General features: G+C 47.2%; 1 protein-coding gene across 8 annotated transcripts in view; it reads left to right on the top strand.

The window, feature by feature from the left end:
- The window catches only part of NCOR1 (nuclear receptor corepressor 1), a gene marked incomplete at its 3' end in the record, with an annotated part of 142,762 nt that extends 124,349 nt beyond the window's left edge, over positions 1 to 18,413 (top strand). For 7 of the 8 annotated variants that reach the window (XM_082678228.1, XM_082678227.1, XM_082678226.1 and 4 more), the window contains 12 exons: positions 18 to 125; positions 2,333 to 2,498; positions 2,790 to 3,280; positions 5,696 to 5,824; positions 6,187 to 6,344; positions 6,506 to 6,729; positions 9,154 to 9,300; positions 10,909 to 11,051; positions 14,852 to 14,905; positions 15,349 to 15,570; positions 17,875 to 18,054; positions 18,207 to 18,413. In XM_082678228.1, coding sequence (XP_082534354.1) covers positions 18 to 125; positions 2,333 to 2,498; positions 2,790 to 3,280; positions 5,696 to 5,824; positions 6,187 to 6,344; positions 6,506 to 6,729; positions 9,154 to 9,300; positions 10,909 to 11,051; positions 14,852 to 14,905; positions 15,349 to 15,570; positions 17,875 to 18,054; positions 18,207 to 18,406 — 2,222 coding nt within the window. The remainder of the gene's footprint in view (positions 1 to 17; positions 126 to 2,332; positions 2,499 to 2,789; positions 3,281 to 5,695; positions 5,825 to 6,186; positions 6,345 to 6,505; positions 6,730 to 9,153; positions 9,301 to 10,908; positions 11,052 to 14,851; positions 14,906 to 15,348; positions 15,571 to 17,874; positions 18,055 to 18,206) is intronic. The other variant, XM_082678230.1, reaches the window with a different exon arrangement.
- Positions 18,414 to 19,028: the final 615 nt, after the last annotated feature.

The raw sequence follows: 19,028 nt of genomic DNA, 5'->3' as shown, positions 1-19,028 counted from the left end.
GTTTGTGTGTTTTCCAGGACACTCAACACACCTCGCGGCTGCGGCAAACGCTGAAAGAGAGCGGGAGCGGGAGAAGGAGCGGGAGCGCCTCGCTGCAGCCCCCTCGGACCTCTGCCTGCGGCCAGGTGGGTGGGAGGCCTCGTGCTCGTGTGGCAGCGGGTGCCGGGGCGACCTCGCAACCGAGAGTTACCAGGCAGAAGGCGGTGGTGGCGCTTAAGTGGAGGTGCTGTGCGGGCTGGAGTGGCACAGAGGGAGTGGAGTTTCCACGATGATGGTGTCGTGGGCATTTGGCCCCAGCAGTTGGGTCTGCAGAGACTGGGCACAGGGCTCACTGAAGCCGAAAGTCGCCCGGGTGAAGGCTCACAGGAGACCAGTGAAGACGGGTGTCTTGTGGAGCTGGTGGTGAAGGAAGAGTGGACAGCATGGTTAGCAGGCTGTGTGACGGTGTGAATTACGGTCCAGCGCAGGAGGCAGGTGGCGTGATCAGGGGGGCATTTGCATGGGAGCAGCTTGAGATGGGTTAGAACCCAGGAGGCGGGTGTGGGCTGGTGCCAGGAGGACAGTGAGACCATGTGTGTCGTCCCTGTGTCTCCTGAGATAGGTTGACACTGGGAATGGCCAGAAAGGAGGTGCTTGGATGAATATTGTTAAGGTGAATCAAAAGGACTTCACAATAACTGGATAATGGGGATTGAGGAAGAGGTGAGAAACAAGATTGGTCTGCACTTCAGATAGAGCTGGATTAGTTGAAAGCAAAGTGATAGTGATTGTTTTGGCCGTAGCTAATCTGACGTGTCTTTGGAAGATGTGTTCTTATCCATGGCGTAGTTGTCATTTTATACTCTGTGAAATCAAACCATTGATCATGTCCATGTGGTCAGATACTCAGAGCAGTACTTAGGAGAACAGACAGAGCACGGAGATGGTGATTGAGAGTGGAGAGTCTGGCTTGAACAAGATATCAGGGGGGCAGGTATGCACGGAGGAGCAGGTCTGTCCCGAGATGTTTCTGGGAGGGCTGCTAGAGGTGGGGGCAGAGGGGGCCAGAGACCCGCCTGAGAGGTTGGTGCAGAACCAGAGGGTGTCACATTCCCGTGGCCACAGCCAACAGACCCCTTGGATTGAGGAGGGGGCCGAGGCCAGCGGTCACCTCCGACTTCCTCATACCATTCCTGGGGCTTTACCTCCAACAAGTCAATGGTTGCAAAGCCTAAGTACGTTTAGATGTAACCTGTTGTCTGTATATAATTCAAAGAATCACTAAGTGTGTGACCATAGGAGATGCTTTAATGAATCATGAGGTAGCACCATAATATTGATTATATGTTGATTGTATAGAAACCACGGGAATTGATTTAATTAAAGAAAGCCAAGTAGAACTCATACATAATTTTTTTAGGAACTGTATCTTAAAAATGCTTGTGATCCCACTGATGAATAACATGCATATTTAAGTCAATAAAGTACCATTTTTCTCCATCAGACATTTGAAAGGTCGATAAATATCCTGTGTTGAGGTGTGTGAAGAAACACTGATTCTTACACATTGTCAATGGCAGTGTAAATAGGGATAGCTTCTTCAGAGATGTAAAAACGGAAATAGTAACCCCACTTCTAGGAATGTGCCCTGCAGGGCACTCAGTACCGGTGTGAGGTCAGAAGGGAGAAAATTGCTCAGAAGGCTGTGCTAGGCACCTGCTCTGAAGTGAAGACAGGGGTGTTTGCTAGAGCTGCTGGCTCAAGTGGGAAAGTCAGGGTGAGGCCGAGAACCCTAGGAGGTGGGGGAGAGGGTGAAGAGGGTGAACCTGAGACCCTGTGAGTGAAGGAGCTTTGCTGTGGAAGAGCCTCGGCCAAGCGGAGGGAGCTGCAGAGCTGCGGGTGGGTGGGCAGTCTCAGGCCCTGCTGCAGCAGATGTGCATTATTTGCATTATGATACTTAGATAGTTGTTGCAAACTTGATTTTGGAAATGAGAAACACGCCAGAGTTTGAGGAAAAATCTGAGAAACGAACTTATCTGAGTTGTATTAGTGCTTCATTATTGGTGTTATTTTTATTTCTCTTTGGATTCAAGATAGAAACTTGTCACCAAAATGGAAATGACAGTAAATGGTAGCTGACGATTTTGTTTCAAGTTACCAGTGTGGTTTTATTGCATCTTTATTGGAAAACTCTTACAGAATTTATTTCTAGAAAGGCCAGAAAGCAGAGTAGCAAGTTTCTTCCCTTGTTTTTCCTTTCTCCTATTTAGGAATATTAGGAAGGCAGCGATTCCCCAGTGATGCCGTCCAGCCTCCTCCTTATGGCTTGTATCTTTGTCCCTCTGCCCTGCAGGCTCAGAACAGCCCGGCCGGCCCAGCAGCCACGGCTACGTTCGCTCCCCGTCTCCTTCAGTCAGAGCTCAGGAGACCCTGTTGCAGCAGAGACCCAGCGTTTTCCAGGGAACCAACGGAACCAGCGTGATCACACCTTTGGACCCGAGCGCACAGCTACGGATCATGTAGGTCTCTGTGTACACTTGGATCAGAAATCCCCGTCTTCTGCACACACGCTTTTAAATCTGTGACTGCAGTAGTCTAAGGAGGGTGATGTTTCCTCCTGCTGCGCACTCTGTTTGTTGCAGTCCATCCGTCCCCCCCGCCTGCCCTGCCCCACCACACACACACAGACACACACACACCTCCCTCCCTTCCTCCCCGCCCCCCCCACACCCTTCCCTCCCTTCCTCCCCCACCCCCTGCCCCCGGGAGAGTCTCCCCTTCACAGACTTCTGGTTTGGTTTTATTTTCAGGCCGCTGCCTGCTGGGGGCCCTTCCATCAGCCAGGGCCTGCCGGCGTCCCGTTACAATACTGCTGCGGACGCCCTGGCTGCTCTTGTGGACGCCGCAGCGTCTGCTCCCCAGATGGACGTGTCCAAAACAAAAGAGAGTAAGCATGAAGCTGCCAGGTTAGAAGAAAATTTGAGGAGCAGGTCAGCAGCAGTTAGTGAGCAGCAGCTAGAGCAGAAAAGCCTGGAGGCGGAGAAGAGACCCGGTCAGTGTCTGTACGCTTCTTCAGCCCTGCCGAGTGGCAAGCCCCAGCCCCAGTCTGCAGTAGTTTACTCTGAGGCTGGGAAAGAGAGAGGGCCTCCTCCAAAATCCAGATATGAGGAAGAGCTAAGGACCCGAGGGAAGACTACCATTACCGCAGCTAACTTCATAGACGTGATCATCACCCGGCAGATTGCCTCGGACAAGGACGCGAGGGAACGTGGCTCCCAGAGTTCAGACTCTTCCGGTAGCTGTATGTATCTCAACCCGGCCTCGCACTGTGGTACCGAGTACGGAATTACTTGATTCTCTAGGGAAAGCAGAACCATACGGTGTAAAGAAATTCTAATCTTGGCAGTAAATGTAATGGAAAGGTTTTGTGGGTTAGGGGTGCAAAGTGTCTCTTCTGCTGTTATGACTCTTTAAATATCAGAGTGTCTTAAGTGTACCTGTCAAGGTGTTTTCCATGAGAAGCCATGCCCTTTGTGGAGATAAGGGTTGGAAGGGAGATAGAGGCGGAGCTCACTAACATCTTCAGGCTCTGGAAGGTGATGGACGTGTCATCAAGCGCAGCGCTACCGAGGCCTCATTCCTCAAGAAACGTTTCCTAGGATGTGATTCAGTATTTAGGCCAATACCCCAAAGCCTCTAGTGTTCTTTTTCTAAGATACAGATTTTTTAAAAAGCGGGACCACTTTGTTGGTAATTATTATTATTGGTAATTGGCATTTCTTGCAAGTTGGATTTTGACCAAGTCTGGTTAGTCACTTTGATATCTACCCTGTTAAGTGTAAGAATTCACAAATCTACAGTAAAATGCTAGAAAAGTTACTTTAAATTTATTTTTAACTACAGCCTAAATTCTATATAGAATTCCTGAAGGAACAGGCCAGTATTTAAACGAGTATCCATTAATACTGAAACCTCTCATTTCCAGTAATGAACTGAGTAGAGTCGGAGACAATGACCTGTGGGCCCTGTGCACCAGCATGCAACGCGTTGTTCTGTTTAGTTTAGTTAGTTCCACGCCTAGTCGTAACCTATTTGGGTAAATAACCCCATTGCTGAGGTTTTTGGAGACAAGTCGGGGTGGGGGCAGCTTGGTAGCCTGTTGTGTAAATGAAAGACATCCTTTAGCCTGGACTGTGAAAATCAGCCCAGTAGGTATTATCCATGCAGAAAATTTGGAAGATCCCTAGTTCTATGACTAGGCCTTTTGGAGGGAAGTCACCAGCACACATCTGGTGACCCAACCTGGGGCCTGTCGAATGCTCGCTAATCACCCGACAACACTTCTTTTCAGTTTGCGTCACAGAACGTCTGAGAGCAGAGAGTCTGGCTGCTTTTCTGAGTGTTTATCTTTTCATCACTGAGTCAGTTCCTTGCGTGAAGCCCACAGGCTCTTCACAGTTACCAGCGTGCCCTCCGGTTTTTCCTCTCCAGAGCCTCCCCACCCCCTCTTCAGGCGTCAAGAACAGTGTGCTCCCAGAGTAGCGCCAGGCCTCCCGTGGCTGTGCATTGGATGTGGGGAGCAGATTAGGAGGGTGCTGGCACATGAAAAGCGATGAATACCCACTGCAAAGTAGTATCAGTTACTTTGAATATAGTGACTTATTTTAGTTCTCCAAAGATAATTTCCACCCCAGTTAACAGGTTTCTGTCCTGAGCATACTAGACCCAGGTTACTGCAGCTTCCGTGGCCTGGTGGGGGGCAGGAGAGGGCTGTTGAGATGAGGTTGGAGGAGTGGGTGGTGGTCTAGTAGCAGAGTTCATTCCCACCTTCTGCCTGTGTTCAGGACCCATCACCGCCTGACCACGCTTGCTGCTCTGGCCAGGGTCATACACCCTTTGGGCCTCTGACCGTTTCCTCAGGTGCTTCAGTGCACCCAAAGGTGCACACAGCGCTCGCGAGTCAGAAGGTTCCTGAGCAGGAGGTCACAGCCCCCCGACGCCCCCGTTCTCGGCTCTCAGGCCATGGCAGGACTGAGAAAAGTACCTGGACCCCTACTGCATAGACCCCTGGTTTCCTTGGGAACCGCATTATAGAAGGGCCCTTCCCTGGCATGTGCATCCTCCCTTTCTGCTAACCCAACGGAGTGACTTTGCTTCCCTGCAGACATTCTCTACCATTTGTTTATCTTCACAGTGTAACGTGGTGCTAAAAAGTGGGAGAAATTTTTGTCAGCAGTACTCAGTGACTTGAGAAAATCATTATGTGATGTTACTTAATCTACAGCTTTAAAGTCGTCCTGGTGAAGAAGAGCTGACTGTCCCACAGAATGGAAACGACTGGAAACAGTGGACTGTTGGCATCTGCTCTCTCGTTGGTTTAATCCCTTCTGATGAGTTTCCTGGTGATTTTCTTTTCCAGCCCCCAGGAGAACGTCAAGCTCTGTTTCTGTTCTGCCTCACCTAAAGGTCTTAGAGCCCACAGACTTTCAGGAAACTCCGTACCCTGCCAGGATTAGGAGTCCGAGGAAGCGCCTACTGACCTTTGACACCATGCATTGACCTCGTTGTGTTTTTTTTTTGTTTTCCATTGACCTGAGGTGCCATTGAACATTTCTCAGAGTAAAAACCGAAAATTTGCAAATAGGTTTGAAGAGCTTGGACTTCCGAGTCTTTTTATAGGATTAGTTTTAAAATAGATTCTTTTCTTTTCTTCAAGTATCTTCTCACCGGTATGAAACACCTGGCGATGCCATTGAGGTGATAAGCCCTGCCAGCTCCCCCGCGCCGCCCCCCGAGAGGCTGCAGGCCTACCAGCCGGAGGTCGTGAAGGCGAGCCAGGCAGAAAGTGGGTCTTTGCGTGTTTTCACACTTCCTTCTCCTTGCCTGTCCAGAGCACGTTAAGAAATAGCCCGTTTTGTTTGAGAGTAGTCTTGTATGAGTCTAGAAACATGTAAAACTTTTAAAACTGCTCTAATGGAAAACGGTTTTTAAGGCCATTACTGATGACTTTTTTGTGTATATTTTAATGATAATAGTTGATATTAGTTTTGTTTGCTAGTCTTCTGATGTCTCTCAGTGAATAAATATTTTTTCTTCAAAATTAAGATATGAATTCCCTTCCATGTGTTTCTCTGCGTTATGTTTAATCTTTGCTCATGAGTGAAAGGCGGGCATCCCTGGAGTAAGACATCTGTCTGTCCCCATTAGACGAAGCCTGCAGGCAGTACGAAGGACCGCTGCACCACTATCGGCCGCAGCCGGAGTCGCCCTCCCCGCAGCCGCCGCCGCCCCCATCTTCACAGGCCGAGGGGGTGGGGCAGGTGCCCAGGACACACCGACTCATCACACTTGCTGATCACATCTGTGTAAGTTTCTCACTCTTCTTACTAGTTTTTTTTTTAAAAGAAAGATCATGTAGGAGGCACATTTCACGTAGAATCACAATAAAGTTGTCTAGATTTTTTACGCTACACTTTCTTGAAAGTACTCAATGGCTCTAACTAATTCCTTCTTCTCTCACGCACAGCAAATTATCACGCAAGATTTTGCTAGAAATCAAGTTCCGTCACAGCCTCCCCAGCAGCCTCCCACTTCTACATTCCAAAATTCACCGTCTGCTTTGGTGTCTACACCCGTGAGGACTAAAACATCAAACCGTTATAGCCCAGAATCCCAGTCTCAGTCTCTTCACCATCAAAGGCCAGGTTCAAGGGTCTCTCCAGAAAATCTTGTGGACAAATCCAGGGGAAGGTATGGTCTTTATTTTAAGCCATATGTAAATTTCCCAACAGTAAAACAGTTTGTATTTCCAAGTTAGGAGATTCATTTCTTATACCTAAAGTTATTTTACCTTCATTCCCTGGAAAGTGTAAATGAGGGTTTTTCCTCTGTATATTATTCTTGGAATGTCTACTGGGCAGTTTGGTCCTATACCTTTTTGTTATGTATTCACAAGTTGATTGCTCTACTCTGTGGGTTTGCAAAGACAGGAAGAATATGTGGTTTGGTGGTAATGTTGGGACACTTGGCCTGGTTCTTCAGAATCCTAAGAATGTTCAGATGTTTAGGAAGCTGACATTAAATAATGAAAGTGAGGCCAAGAGAGGCACCACGAGAGGAAACACGTTTATATGCAGGGCTACTTGGTAAAGAGCGTGTCTTCTCCCCCAGTGCTCTGCATTTGGAAGTTTAAAAAATGCACGCAGGGCTGTTCGTTCAAGGTAGTAGACTAAGTGTTGGGGCATGTGAATTGATATAGAGCAGCATGAACGTTCATGAAGTTCATAAAAATACTGAGAACAAGACTGGGGTGTCAGGTCAGAGATTCTGCAAAGATCTGGAAGACACACAGCGGGGTAGATGACCCAGAGCAGCGGAAGCCACAATTCAATTTGCAGCAGAGGTGGTTCTCCAGTCTGCCTTCCGACCCCCCAAGTTGGCAGAGAACTTAGGGAGGAAGAATAACTTACTTAAGAAGCTGAATGTGCTCATTTGGGAAAAAAACACAACTTTATTGTGGGACTTTTTGAACACACAGAAGTAGAGAGGACAGAGTAAGATGCCACCGTGCATCATCGCCCACCTTCAAGATCGTCAGCACAGGACCAGTTTGTTTCATTTCATCCCCACTTGCCCTACCCTCAGACCGCGTTGTTTTGAAACAAATCTCAAATGACATAATCATTTCAAGAAGCGGGATGATCTTAAGGATAAGATGAAAACCCATTCTCTTTTAACAAAGACCAAAAAAACAAAGAAGAGAACTTGTTATCAAAGAAGAACAGAAAGCTATAGCAGAGTCATTCGTGGTACATTCTTGATACGAAGTACTACATAGATTTTGAGCAGTTAATGGCATTTTTGAAAAGAAAATCCTTTTGAATTTTTCACTTGTAATTTCTGCATCACTACACCTGTAAATTTTTTTTTTTTTTTTTTTGCGCAACGCGGGCCTCTCACTGTTGTGGCCTCTCCCGCTGCGGAGCACAGGCTCTGGACGCGCAGGCTCAGCGCCCATGGCTCACGGGCCCAGCCGCTCCGCGGCATGTGGGATCCTCCCGGACCGGGGCACGAACCCGTGTCCCCTGCATCGGCAGGCAGACTCCCAACCACTGCGCCACCAGGGAAGCCCTACACCTGTATATTTGAATGAGGAACGTTACATTTCTTTCATTGGTTTTAGTCAGATTACCTGGTTTTACAGTTTAAAATGTTTACAAAATCCATAGTGTTGTAAAACACCATTAACTGATTTTTCAGTCAATGAGCAAAACACAGAGGAGTTTTTCTAGAGTTTAGAACAGAATGTAAATGCTGTAAATCACATAAAAATGGCTGAGCATGCTACGTGTATGGTTAAAGTAGACAGACTACAGATTAAAATAAAATGGGCAACAACATAGAGAAGGTAGTCAAGCTCTTCATCTTTCATGGAAGGAAACTGATAAGATTCTGTTTCAAGTTCTGATACATCAAGAAAGGTATAAGATTGATTATTTAGATGATTTAGAGGTGCCCACCAAAGAACTAAAAGAAAAATGGTCAAGAACGGCCACCTCTAAGAATCGGATGGGGTGAGATTGGGGAAAGAAATGACAAGTAATACATATATAATTATACTTATCTATAATAGTAATAAAAGCAGATATTAAAGGTCACAGAGGGCTTTTAATATGTACAGTTACTAAACCAAAAACTTTTTTGGGCCCAAACAGTGTTTATCTCACACTATCCTTACAACATGGTGTCCAGAGGAAGAACATTAAATTGCAGGTGTCAGTGTGGCGCTCAAGTCCTTTGTCTTTTAACTTAATGGGGAAGTAACCTGGTAGGTCCTGGCTCGAGATCAGCAACAAGACCCTGGAGGGCTCAGCGGAGTAGCTGGCCAGGGGCACGAGGGGTCCGGTGCTGGGCAGTGACCTCCCCACAGAGCCCGGGCTGCGGCCCGTCCCCAGCACCGTCTGTCATGCGACTCCGTGTGCCTGGACGAAGCAACAGTAACAGACTTTTTCAAAATAACTAGGTACAGAGTGAGTATACAAGGCCACTTTTTTCTGATACGTATTGCCAACTTTTGGTCCTTGAAATGACTGAAGTAACGAGGTAACCAGTTCCTGTTCAGGGTAAGCCGCAGGTGAGCCCTGGGAAGACTGTCTAATGTTTTGTATGTTCCAGTATCAGGCCTGGAAAGTCCCCAGAGAGGAGTCACGTCTCTAGCGAGCCCTACGAGCCCATCTCCCCACCCCAGGTTCCGGTCGTGCACGAGAAACAGGACAGCGTGCTGCTCCTGGCCCAGCGCGGAGCCGAGCCCGCGGAGCAGAGGTGCCTGTGCGCGCGCTGCATGCCTTTCGTTTTCCTGAAGTCAGTGTGTTTTTCCTCTTCCGGGTCATGTGTCAGGCGGATCGTTTTGTTTCTGTTTTCCTAGTGACCTAATGCCGGTGGATTTTAATGAAAAAATTGTAATATTTAAATAGGTCATAGAACATAATTATTCATTATTCTTCTCGAAGTTAAGTCGTCCTAGATCTTTTTAAAATCTTTCTGTCTGTGTGGTTGCTGAACCCCACTTGAGTGCTTGCTGGGCACCCGGCGTCTGGGCTGTGAGTGGAAGGGGGTCACAGTGAGCCCCTGGGCTGGGCTGCTTGCCGTGTGTTCTCTTCGCAGTTTCTGACCCTAACCCAACCCTAGGAATTATTGGATTCTTATTCCCATTTGGTTTTTTAGACGCCTTTGACTTGGCCCCTGCCTGGTCCACTTGCACCAGTGATCTGTCTAGAACTCAAGTGGACTCCAGCACTTGCTTGGTCACGAGCGTGGCATGGAATCTCTCTGTGGCCAGGCTCACGCTCCTCACCCCACTTGCTGCCGCTCCACCCTCACGCTTCCCTCCCTGAGCCCCGAGTTCCCTCACCTGAACTCGTGCTGCTTTCTTGGTGTGGAACACCCTCCCCTGATGCTCTGATTTGCTGGTGATCAAATAAAGTGAGAGGGAGTCCAGCTTTAGACCAAGGTCTGCCTCACTCCAAACCGTTAGTGCATTTCTTAACAGTGTGTCATAGTTACATTTACTTACTGTATATATTAATAGGCCACCAAATAGAGGTTGGTACCTTTCAAGGAAATGAGGACGAAATCCATTTTTGGAAAGGGAATGATGTTAAATTTAATTATACGTTTACATGTTTCCCCTAAGCTTGTGAGTTTTCTGAGGACGGAGACCACGTCTTAGTCATTCTTCTTTGTCTTCCTTGGATACAGTAGGTGTTCTCATGTTTGAGTGATGGACCAGATTAAATTATCAGCACCTTTCCATATGTTCTCTGTTACCGTCTCTGGCACTAGTTAGATCCTGGTAGTCCTGCACTGGTAGAGAAAACTTGTTTTTCTAAATGTGTTAGTATAGGAAGCTGCCAATGAAATATGAAAGGAAGTCTTTATGCGAAACTCAGCTCAACTGGTCGCAGGCTTGAAAAGATTCTAATAAATAGGTAATTTTTTCTACATTGTAGCTATTCTGTTCAAGTCTAATTGTTGCTTAGGTGTGAGTGCTTGCTATTTTATAGGCAGGTGTGCTAGTAGTTACAATTTTATTGTGCTTCAAAGTAATCCTGCTAGTAAAACAGTTCCCAGCTTACATAGTAACCCTAAATATATCAGTGCCTGTGCTGTTGAACAGACAGACTTGTGGCGAGTGTTCCCATTAACGTCCATTCACTCTTTGTTAAGAATCTTGGTTCTAGATTCTCTCTATTCCAGTCCTCATTTTCTGATGTCATCTTTGTGTCCTCAGATGTGATGTCCTCACTGGCTTTTGGTCACACACTGTCGTTAGGCTGTCAGCACAAACAGATGGGAAGGGACTCTAGGACTGGTACTAGCATGGGCGGGGTAGGAGTGCATGATGGTAACACGCGTAACTGTCCCCGACAGGAATGATTCCCGATCACCAGGGAGTATAAGCTACTTGCCTTCATTCTTCACCAAGCTGGAAAACACCTCACCCATGGTTAAATCAAAGAAGCAGGAGATCTTTCGTAAGTTGAACTCCTCTGGTGGAGGTGACTCTGATATGGGTAAGTGGGATTTCTTTCATGAACCCCAATAAAATTCGCATTAATAATGGTATCTCCAGTGTTGCCTCTCGTGTAATCCTTGAGTTCGAAGGCTCTTACAGGCATCTGTCCAAGCACAGCAGATCCTGAAGCTGCTTCCCAAATGTCTGTGGGCACGAGAGGGTTTCCTGTTAGGGAGCAAGCACTTGCCTCTTTCCGCAGCCCTCCATGTTCTCTTGGAACAAGTGCCGGGTCTGGGACGTTTGTTTCTCATGTGCGGTGGGATTAGCCCTCCAGTGTTTTCTGCCCTGGTCTGCGCTTCCTCCGTGCGGGCCGTCTCAGCTGTCTGCGGACAGGTTGTGCCCTTCCAGTCTTTTCTTTACACGCACCCCAGTTCCAGTGGCTGTCCATCAGGGGGCCTGGTTCCGAGCACTCCTGCCGGCCCAGGTGTTCTTCACGAAAAACGCTTTATTCGGCTCAGCCTTTCAGTAGGTTCTGAGTACTGTGGTAGGACCCACACCACATTCATCATTTTAAGGGGGTCTTTTTGACAACCTATGTGCTGTTAAGTTCCAATGCACTTAATGTCGGTACAGATACCAGGCCTCCCGAGATGAGCTGCCCTTGAGCCTCCCCTTGCTGTCCTTCTGTGTCCCTCCCGCCAAGCATGGGACGAGGCCCTCTGTGCTGGCTCCTTTTCTGCCCTGCCGGTGTCTTTGTGGGTGGCGTGCGAATCTGCTAGACCCGCCACCTAGGACGGTGCCGGCACCAGGAGCAGCAGCCACCGCAGCTCCACGTGCAGCACTGCAGTGCTCCAGGCTCCGTTCTAAGCGGGAATATGCAGACTCCTGTAATCTTCATAACTAAACCCTGCACACCACGTGCTGGAATCATCTCCGCTTTGCAGATGAGGAAGCTGAGACTCGGGTTTCCTAGCTGTTGCAAGTTACATAACTAGTGACTTGGGCTGTGGTTCAGACTCAGGAATTCCAGCGCCAGAGCCCATGCTTCCAGTAGTTCTGCACTCGGCATCCTCACCCAGGCCGCTGGCAAATTGTCCACTGGGATAGAGCTCTGGGGCATCCAAGCCTTTCCTTAGGGTGGACATGCACGTGCCCGCTGTTTTCAGCACTCGTGCCATCACCCAGGCTTACTCGTGGTCCTTTCCTCACGTGTATCCAGTGATGCAGAAGCTGTGTGGGATGCCCTGTAGAATCCAGGCCTCCTACAATCTGCTTTACTTCTGGGCTACCTGCTCTAAACTGCCAGGTGGACGTGTGTTTGGATCTGTGACACTTCGTGATTAATAAAGGCCAAATGTCCCAGGGAAAAAAAGAGGAGCAGTGTCACTTGTTTGTGTAGTTATCCTAGCTCTTGATTACTAGATTCACTTTTTAAATGGCAACAAATTGTCCAAAAGAAATACTTTAGAAGGCTGACCAGAGTTGCCCTCAGGCTTACAGATATTCTTTCTTTCTTCTTCACGAAGAAATTCTTCTTGACAGGAAAATGCTATGTATGAATTGAAGAAGCCTACTTTATAGTTTTCTTCTCTCTTCTAATGTTTTCCATTGTCCTTAGGCAGTAGCCCGGTCATTCATTAATTCAATAATCATTTATCGAGCAGGGTGCTCTGTTGGGTGCTTTTAGAATGACAGATGGTCTCTACCCTGTGAAAATGTATAATGAAACAAGTATCTAACTTTAACAGAAGGTAAATTTTATTAATGTCGTAAGGCAAGTACTAACAAAATTTGCTTTAGTTTGGGATTTCTGATTGTGGAAAGGGACAATTAAGGGGTTGTACTAAGGAACCAGTGGGCTCGTGGGACCCCAGGCACATTGGGTTCTCACCAGGAAGTAGAACTGAGAAATCCAAGCCCTGGGCAAGCAAGACAGCTTCAATTCACCTCAGGGCTCCCACCGAGGACATCAGTGCCTTTACTGTGCAAAAAACTTCATGCTTTAAAACTTACTTTATCTGATCTCTCTGCCGTTGACATTAGTGACCCACTTCCCTCTTCCGGAAATACTTTCTCCTCTTGGCTTTCAGGGACTGCTTTCTCCTGTTCTTTTCTCTACTTCTTTGACCATTTCTTATGTGTCCTTAGAAGCTACGTCCTGCTGTGCCTGGCTCTTGGGTGCTGGTTTTCAGTCTCTCCTCTTGCACCGTATTCTCGGAGGCGTTTCATCCACTCTGGCGGTTTGCACTATGTGCCGAAAACTCCCAAACTTGTACCTCGAGTTCGGCTTTTTCTACTAAGCTCTTTGCTGCCCTCATTGCTTCTTGAACGTCTTACTGGCTCCTTAAATGTCTAAAACGACTCCCCACGCTGGCTCTCCACACAGAGGCCTCTGTTCCTCCCCCCCCACCCGCCACCCCGCTCCACGGTTCCCTCACGAGGCTCCGCAACTCGCTCTCCCAGGTGCTGTCCCGTCAGCCTCAACGTCTCCTGAGTGCCTGTCTGCCTTTCCCTCATTTCTGAGTAATTACCATGTCCTCTCGTAAGTCTGCCCATCTGTCTTACACCAGGGGCCCTCAAGCGTCACTACCCGTCACAGTCACCTGGAGGGCTTGTTAAAACACGTGCCTACTGGGCTGCAGGAATCTCAGAAACCGGCACTTTACTAAGCCCCCCAGGTGATTCTGACCTGATGGCCTCAGAGAGCACCCCGCTGGCCTGTGAGCTCCACGGGTGGAGGAAGGGGTGCATTTTAAGTCCAGTACCTTAGTGTTATCGTTGGTTGAACAATATGAAATTGTCTTCATGTGACCATTTTTTTTTCATATGACCATTTTTGATCAATATGAAGGTGATTTTATTATTCAGCCAAATAATCGCTCAGTAAATATTTGTGAAATGAATGAGTCCTATTCCCCAGGTTTTGTGGTAACTACCAGGCTGGCCCTACCACCCTGTGCTGTTTCAAGTTCAGTTCATCTATCATTTCCTGACCTGTACGTGAGGAGCCTGTACCGCATGGTCCCTGCTGTGCAGTCTTCCTGGAGCTTCCTCCTCCCGCCCGGACAGTTTTCCCTGATCCCAGAAGTCAGCGTCTGGGCTCATATGCGCTCCCCATCTGCATGGACGGGCCCCCCTTCTGGGGTCTGCACATTCTTCTCTGGGACACCGCTTGTTTATAGCCACCGACTTTACTTCCTACGTTCTTTCTCTTTCAGAGTCTCAGCATCGAGTTGGAAGATGTGATGAAAACACCGTTTATGTTCCCAAATTCCTTCTATTTCTGGCACAGTGCTTTACAAGTAGCTCCCAGGTTGTCCCAGCTGTTGTCATTCAAACTGAGCAAATGACAAAGTGCACAGTTAGCAGGAATAAACAGAACCAATAGGCAGAATCTTTATCTCATCCTGGGATCAAAAATAGTTTCTAGGTAACCACAGCAGGGACACACGCGGTCCTGTTCTTGCCGTTCACGGGGCGTCTTTCCCCCGGATCTAATCTCAAACTCGGATATTTGCAGGGTCTTCTTAGAGTCACCATCTCTTCCCTGGCGAGCCTGGGTTCCTGTTCTGAGGGCAGCTTTTCCCTCTGTGTGTTTTCTCCAGCACTGCAAAAGTTCCTTTCCTTCCTGGGCTATATTATTATAGTACTCCTCCTGTTTTGATTTCTTACTTTCTGATTTCTTAAAAAAAAAAATTTCTTTCACTTTATCTTCACATAATGGGTGAAAAATAAAGTTGAGATCATGGAAAATAAGAAGGTTAACTTTATTGTAGGATTTTTTTTTTTGAGACTTTATCTCTTTCGATGTATGTGATTATCACATCTCAATTAACTTGAATGTTTGTTTAAATACAGCAGCTGCTCAGCCAGGAACTGAGATCTTTAACCTGCCAGCAGTCACCACCTCAGGTAAGATTCAAAAGACATTGTTTGCCAACAGGAAACTGGTACAGTAGCAGTCAGTCCAGCAAATAGGTATCGAATACCGACTGCATACAGGAAACTGCTCCAGGAAAGCTCATCGTTTAGTCAGGGAGGGAGGGAGTCAATGGCGGTAAATAATGAGTTGAGATTCAGTGAGTACTTGTTGAAAAGATAAATGAAGAAAGAGAGTCAGAACTATTAAAGAGCTAAAAAGAAGGAAGCCATCCTCGAGCAACTCTCACACAAGTGGGTGCCTGATTTAACAAAGAAAACCACATTGCCTGTGAGCTACGCTCGCTGGCCTTAGCCGGCCTCCACGTGGGCTCTGTGTTGTGGGCACCTTGCCAGGTGCTGCGTGTCCTGGGGGGGCTCCTGTCTCCCGACCTGCCCTCGGAATCAGGCAGACTCGTCCTGCTCATCTTTTGCAGGCTCCGTGAGCTCCCGAGGTCATTCCTTTGCTGACCCTGCCAGCAACCTCGGGCTGGAGGACATCATCCGGAAGGCGCTCATGGGGAGCTTTGAAGACAAAGTGGAGGACCACGGGGTCGCCATGCCCCAGCCCCTGGGGGGGGTGCCTGGTGGTGCCGGCACCTCGGTGGCGACCAGCGGTGAGGCCCGGAGAGAGGAAGGGGACCCGTCACCTCATTCAGGTAAAGGGCTCATTTCCGTGCTCTTCTGCCACCTTTCCCAAGAAAAAGCCAATTTATACCCCAAGTTCTAACGGATCACTAAGAGTTCATTTATGTGCTGAGTCACCTCTGAAGGTTTTAGTTACTTAAACCAAGTCTTTTTTCTAACCTGCTCAGACATATTAGTAATGTGAAATTTAAAAGGATGAAAATTTTTACCCAGAAAGTCACCCTTTTTGCTTGCATCTAGTCCTTATCTGTATACATACATTGCAATTGTAATACAAGTGCAATTTCATATTCTGCTCTTGAATCAAAGTAACTTACTATTGTAATAAAAATGACAGGCTCAGTATAAAAGAATTTTAAGCCACAGAAAAGAGGGAAAAAAACCAGATCACATCGTCCAGAAAGCTAGTGGTGGTGTTTACATAAAAGGACAGCTTATTGGAATGAGGTAATTGTATGCATCCTGTTAGAAGCAAGCACACAAGAACCAGGACTCTGCTCTTTCTGTGTGTATATATAAGCTTTCTTCTTAATCCTTTATACCTTAAAAACTACCTGAAGGTCAGTAACATTTCAAGTTTAGTTTATTTTCCTGTTATGGTCAAACAGACGATCTCACTAAGGTTAAAAAGATAAAGAGATTAGGGGCTTTAGTTATTTATTTTTACATATATATGTTAATTTTAGGACAATATGAATTTACTTCCTGCTCTAAAAGATGAGCCACTGTCTCCCATCTCTGCTCTAGCATTCTGATTTTTATTGATTTTAAGTGTGTGTGTTTTAAGGTTGTAGTATTGGTGACTTACACAGTTACAGTTATCCTGGTTACATAATCTTTCTATTATGGTGTTTCTTTCTGGTAAGGTTTTCACACCCTGTTTTCTCCGAAAGGCTGCTGTATCCTGAGGTGCGTGCTCGACAGTGTCTTCTTGCTGCCTTTATGTTTGAGACGGCAGTTTGGCAGGTTGTGATACTCAGCACGTACTTTTCTCAAAATATCCCGTAGACACCGTTAGGCTTTTTTCTGGCATTCGTTGTTGTATAAAAAATAAGACCAGATGTCTCCCCCACCACCACCTTTTTTTGGTGGTGACTCTCTGCCCAAAGAATCCTTTTTTTACCTCGATTTCAGTAAATTTATCCTGAGTGTGTTAGTGCTCCTCACCCTGTTGCTCACAGGAGGGTGTTGCCCCTTCAGGTTGATATCTGCATTCAGGGAAATGTTCTACCAACTGTTGCTCTTAGTTATTTTCTCTTTCTTTTGGGCCCTCCATTTCAGAAAGTTACCTTTTTGCTGGATAGTTTTTGACCTCTGTATCTGTTAACCTTCTAATTATTTTAGTCATCTTGATCTTTTTCTGTTGCTTTTACTGCGAGTCTCTCAAATTTTTCCTTTGCACTAATAATTCCCTTTCCCTCGTGTCTATTCTGACCCTTGCTGTTCTGTCTTTTGTTTCCTAAGCCCTTTCGCCTCTTTCATTTTGGTTATCTATTCTTTGAGCTTTTCTTAAACTGGCTTCATGTATTCCGAAGTTTTCTCCAGTGTTTGAATCACGTTCCCTGCCCCTTCCCCCGCCCATTTCTTTATTATATCCTTTTCCTTATCACCAAGGATTTGCATTTCTTCTTTTTCCAGATAGTTGGAGGGGTCAGAGTTGCTTTCTGTTCCTTTTTTCTGTACCTCGAAGGACTGGGGGCAGGGTGAGACTGTTCTGCTAGGGCTGAGGAAAACATTTGCTGGTGACCTGGACTCTGATCTCTTCTGAGATCTTTTTCACGTTTTGTTCTAGAGCCCACTTGGGGCTTCCCACTCCTGTGAACTCCTGCTGAGTTCATCAGCTGTACAGCCTGGAGCAGCAGAAAGGGCCACCTTGACTTGTCAGGCTCTGCTGAGGTCCAGTAGTGCCCTGAAGGGGCTTCTGTTCTACAGTTTTATTCCTCCTCTGTAAACTGGTGGGGGAGGAAAAAATGAGGATTTAAGATTTTTGTCAGCCAGCTTCCATTTCCTTAAGCAGTTTCTGTGCTCCAAGGCCAAGAAAGAAATGATGTTCCAGAAATGCTAGTTCCTTGATTACACGTTTCTGAGTTTATGGCATGAGGACATACCCCGTTTTGACTTTAGCTGCTGTAAGTAAATTCTGGCTTTCTTTTAAATGTTACTTCTTTACTTCATTAGGCACTAGGGTTTGGATTCTTCATGCTACCACTTTGCTTCCTTCACTTAGCATTAGACAATCATCGGCATTTTGGTAGATTTTAAAGTTGAGAACATAATTACTAAATATCAGCAGTAATAATTTATTTCACCTTTAGGAGGAGTTTGCAAACCAAAGCTGATCAGCAAGTCAAACAGCAGGAAGTCGAAATCTCCTATCCCGGGGCAAGGCTACTTGGGAGCTGAACGGCCCTCCTCGGCCTCCTCTGTGCACTCGGAAGGGGACTACCACAGGCAGACGCCAGGCTGGGCCTGGGAGGACAGGCCTTCCTCCACAGGTAAGGAGCTGCTCGGAGTCCGAAAGCAGCCGACGTCAGTGCCTCGGTTAGCGCTGCTTCGAACACCGCTTCCATATTACAGCCTCACTACGGGGGTCCACTGTCCAGAGCAGAAGCGGAACGCGCATAACCTAACCCTCCTCCTCCCGCAGGCTCGACGCAGTTCCCCTACAACCCCCTGACCATGCGGATGCTCAGCAGCACGCCCCCTGCGCCCGTCGCCTGTGCGCCCGTCGCCTGTGCGCCCGCCTCTGCCAGCCCCGCCGCCCCTCACCAGCCGAGCAGGATCTGGGATCGGGAGCCGGCCCCGCTGCTCTCCGCGCAGTATGAGACGCTGTCCGACAGCGACTGACCTGCGGGAAGGGGTCCCGGGGCCCCCTGGGTGGGGGAGGGGCTCTAGTTTCTGGTGGTCTCAGTTTTAAGTGCAGGCCAAAAGCCTGCCCTCCTAGGACTTGTGCCCAGAGACTTTCCAGGAGAGCCTGGGCCACAGACGACGACGAAATGATGGAAGTTTATTTCAAGAGTCAAATGAGGGGAAAAGGCTGCCCTGATACAGGCAGTTCAGTGGATCATAATAATAGTGGAGGGTTGGAATGTAGAGTTTTTAAAAAGTGGATAATTCCTGTTCTTACATCTGTTTGTAAAGAAAATCATAATGTCTTTAAATCACTCTTCTGTAAATAGATGACCTTTTTGCAGTGTTTCCCCTCGCTCTAGTATCTCGTGTACTTATATTCAAATCAGCGCATCAACTCTGGGGGTAATTTTTAAATATCTCGTCTTTTTAACCTTTGCCTTCTAAACAACCTCATACAGCCCAGTTATACAATATTGGCTGTCACGGGCATTGTACTTTTATCCAATTTTGTTTCCTCCAAACTCAGATTCCCAGTGATGTTTAAAATCTTGTGATAAATGTTTAGATTTTTAACACAGACCCTGTCATAAAATCTGTACGTTAACGTATTAGGGTC

This window comes from Grampus griseus (genome assembly GCF_964374135.1).
Source record: "Grampus griseus genome assembly, chromosome: 20".
Taxonomy (NCBI): domain Eukaryota; kingdom Metazoa; phylum Chordata; class Mammalia; order Artiodactyla; family Delphinidae; genus Grampus; species Grampus griseus.
Note: the sequence above shows the minus strand (reverse complement) of the source record. Positions and strands in the feature narration are given on the sequence as shown.